The sequence below is a fragment of the Phaethon lepturus genome, unplaced genomic scaffold (assembly GCF_000687285.1).
Source record: "Phaethon lepturus isolate BGI_N335 unplaced genomic scaffold, ASM68728v1 scaffold8146, whole genome shotgun sequence".
Taxonomy (NCBI): Eukaryota; Metazoa; Chordata; class Aves; order Phaethontiformes; family Phaethontidae; genus Phaethon; species Phaethon lepturus.
The window spans coordinates 13,527-16,485 of record NW_010546872.1 but is presented as its reverse complement, the minus strand read 5'-3'; the positions used below and the strand labels follow the sequence as shown (position 1 = coordinate 16,485).

At 43.3% G+C, this 2,959-nt stretch overlaps 1 protein-coding gene across 1 annotated transcript; it reads right to left on the bottom strand.

Annotated features, from left to right (window-relative positions):
- Window positions 1-411: 411 nt before the first annotated feature.
- On the bottom strand, window positions 412-2,443 carry HEBP2 (heme binding protein 2). Its single transcript, XM_010289443.1, has 4 exons — window positions 2,359-2,443; window positions 1,844-1,979; window positions 1,433-1,598; window positions 412-774 (listed from the first exon to the last, which is right to left on the bottom strand). The coding sequence occupies exons 1-4, from the start codon at window positions 2,431-2,433 to the stop codon at window positions 600-602; spliced, it is 552 nt and encodes a 183-aa protein (XP_010287745.1). The 5' UTR covers window positions 2,434-2,443; the 3' UTR covers window positions 412-599.
- Window positions 2,444-2,959: the final 516 nt, after the last annotated feature.

The window sequence follows — 2,959 nt, the reverse complement described above, 5'->3', positions numbered from 1 at the left end:
GTCTGGAGTAAGACTGTCCAGCCTTCATGAGGGGAAAAAATATTTGAGCAGAGAGGTGGGGGATAAGTACTAATGCTTATGAGGTGCTAGGGCTTGCCTAAGGGGTTGTTGCTTTTCAAAACTCATGAATGACAGGTTTCTTCTCTGAAAAACGCATTTACTATATTTCTCCCATCTTCTTTTGTGTCTTGGGAATGCTACCAGTATGGGAAGAGTCAGCTCTATGAAGAATTCATTCTCCATAACACTTGAGCTATTGCTGTAACACTTCTAATGAGAAGTAAAACTAGATACCCAAGCTGTTCTGCAGGAATATTTTCAGATCATTAGTGTTCCCTAGAATCTTTCAGTAAGAGGAGTAGGTTTGAGTTGCATCTCTGTCCCACTCCAGCTGGTACAATCTACTTGTATTTAAATTATATCTTGTAAAATGAGCTGAAATCTTTTTAGCCAGAATAGTATTTCATCCTAGAGAATGAATTAGATGTGATCCTGTGTCCATGTGCAAATTAAATCTCTTCTTCACTAAAGCAAAAGCAATTAATAGGTCTGTTTTCATCCAGAGCTGATTAGTAGCCTCTTAATATTCCTTTCCCACCTTACTTTTTGAAATACCACACTTCATTGTGCCTGTTAAAGAGCTTAAAGGGACTGTCATAGCCTGCAGTATAGAAGAAATCTTCATGGAATGGTTGGCCTCTGTTTCTTAAGATTCTGGCCAAGACTTCAGCTTCCTCAGCATATTTTTCTGGGGAGGCAAATCCACCAAAGGACCTGATGGAAAGGAAAAGGGAGGAGTTCTTATCAAGTTCATAGGAGTTTGAGCTAGAGTCTAAACTGTTTTCAGGCTTTTTATTTTCACTAAAAGTGTCAGGCTTGCAAAGTATGCAGTGTTTGAGTGCTTCTGATGCAATTTGCAGTTACTAGGTAAACTATGCAGAATGAGCTGTCGGGGAGTGCACGGCTATGTGTGCTACTTTAAAAGGTTGGATTAAAAAAAACCCAACCTTTATGAGTTGCTGGCAATTCTGAGAGTGTTAGCTGACATTGTTACCTGTGGCTTTAATACATGCAGAGAGGGCAAGTGTAGCTTTGGGTGCTTTTCCTGTAATAAAGAACTGCCATGCAGGTTTTGTGGGAGTTTGGGACTAAAAAATAAAGGGGGCTGGGGCAGAGGTTTAGGTGTGTTTATAGCACAGGATCTGTTTCTACAAAACCAATATTCAAGAATCTGAAAAAAAAAGTTTCAAAACTTGGTCATTTCTCCTTCTTCTTAGTAAGACATCTAAGCAGAGGAAGGATTTCTAAATGTTCAAGTTCTGTCAATCAAGGCTCTGAACAGCAGGATATATCCACAGTTAAAAATCAGCAGTAAAGTAGTCCAGGCTCAAAATAGCTCAACCTGTTTCAGTAGCTACCTTCATTTGCTTACCGGACAAAGATAGCTGCTGCCTTCCGCTCTTCAATAAACACATCAGAGTCAGTGGGCTGTGGTGGGGAGTCCTGATGTTCAAATGGCACAAAGAAAGAGATCTTGAAGTCTGCACAGCCAGATTTTATCAGGCATGTCACTGGCACAGTCATGTCAATCTTCATTTCTAAAGGAGAGGGGGAAAATAAAGTCTTACGCTGCAAGCAAAGACAGTGCCTGAATGCTGCTGTAAAGGGTGATGCAGACATCCTAAAAGCAGAAACCAAAGCAGCCTCATGGGTATAAACGGAGGCACATGGTTGTTAGACCAGAAGGGGAACCTGCTGTGTTCCGCCAGTCATCTACTGTCTTGTACTACTCGGCTTCATCTCCCCCTTTTGCTTCTTGCAGTTCAAAACCAGCATGTTTTACCTTTCTCATTCTTCCCTTGGATGTAGTGGAAGAGTTTCCAGAAGCCCTGGCGCATCGCCTCTTTCTGGGTCTCTCCTTTAATGACTGTGCTGACCCACTTCGCTGTCTCATACTGACGCAGTTCATAATCCTTTGCCTGAAAGGTAGCAAAAGTTACAGTAACTATGAGGTGAATATTAAAGATGACAAATTCATAGCTACTTTTTCCAAATTGACATGAAAACATCGTTGCAGTGAGGTAACACTGGGCAGTCTCTTTGGGGTACACCTAGAGTCTGCAGCAATGTCAAACTGCTTGATGCCTCGCTTTGCAAAATCATGCTATTCTGCCTTAGGCTGAGTGCCTCAGAGCTTATAAATGGGTGTTTCTCTCCCCCCTTGCAATTAGCTGTGAACAGCGTCTGTAGTAACGCTTCCCATGCTCCTCCACGCTCATCAGACAGCACCCCAAATCCCCTTAGCTCTGCAGCACCCTGGCTGCAGAGAGCTCTGTTCCCTGGGCCTTTAGCAGTTACCATTGTCTCTGCTGAGCTCCACCGAGGGGACTGCAGATCCAGGGACAGAAATGTTTGCTTGAAGGATTTGATCATCTTGCCAGAGCTGAAAGGCAGAGACAGTTAGCTGTCTTCTCCAGTCAATGCAATATAAATGGGGCAGAAGAAAGCACTAGGGCTTTTCTGCCTAATGTCGGAGAACTTTTCCTCAGCCTCTGGTCTCCAGCCTTTCAGTAACACTTGCTACACTGAGAAGCGACTGGAGAAGTTCAGGCAAAAGAGAGGTGCTTTCTAAAAGGCAGTTGTCCCTGAAATTGTGAAAGGCCTGACTTCCACTGTTTATACCTGATGATTCAACGAGGAGGAACCAACGTGAAGGAACCGACAGAGAACCAGGACCGAGAAGCTACCTTTAGGCTGAGGTGGGAGTGTTTGACTTCCAGGATATGTTGCCTTCTAGCTGCAAAACAGAAGGTTTGAGATTCTGCAAGTGGCAGTTTTGCGGATAATCTGTAAGTAAAAAGGACTTGAGGAGTTCAGCCAATTTACTCCTGGATGAAAAGGTATTGGTGTTGATGGGTACTCTGGTATTGACTGTGCTCAGAACTTTATTTGGCCTCTC

Bases quoted from the DNA above. Each gene is read 5' to 3' on its own strand.
- HEBP2 (XM_010289443.1), bottom strand. From the start codon at position 2,433: ATGATCAAATCCTTCAAGCAAACATTTCTGTCCCTGGATCTGCAGTCC. The intron at 1,599-1,843 runs GTAAAACATGCT...CCTCTCCTTTAG, and splicing joins CCAAGGGAAGAATGAGAAAG to AAATGAAGATTGACATGACT. The intron at 775-1,432 runs GTAAGCAAATGA...CCTTTCCATCAG, and splicing joins GCAGCAGCTATCTTTGTCCG to GTCCTTTGGTGGATTTGCCT.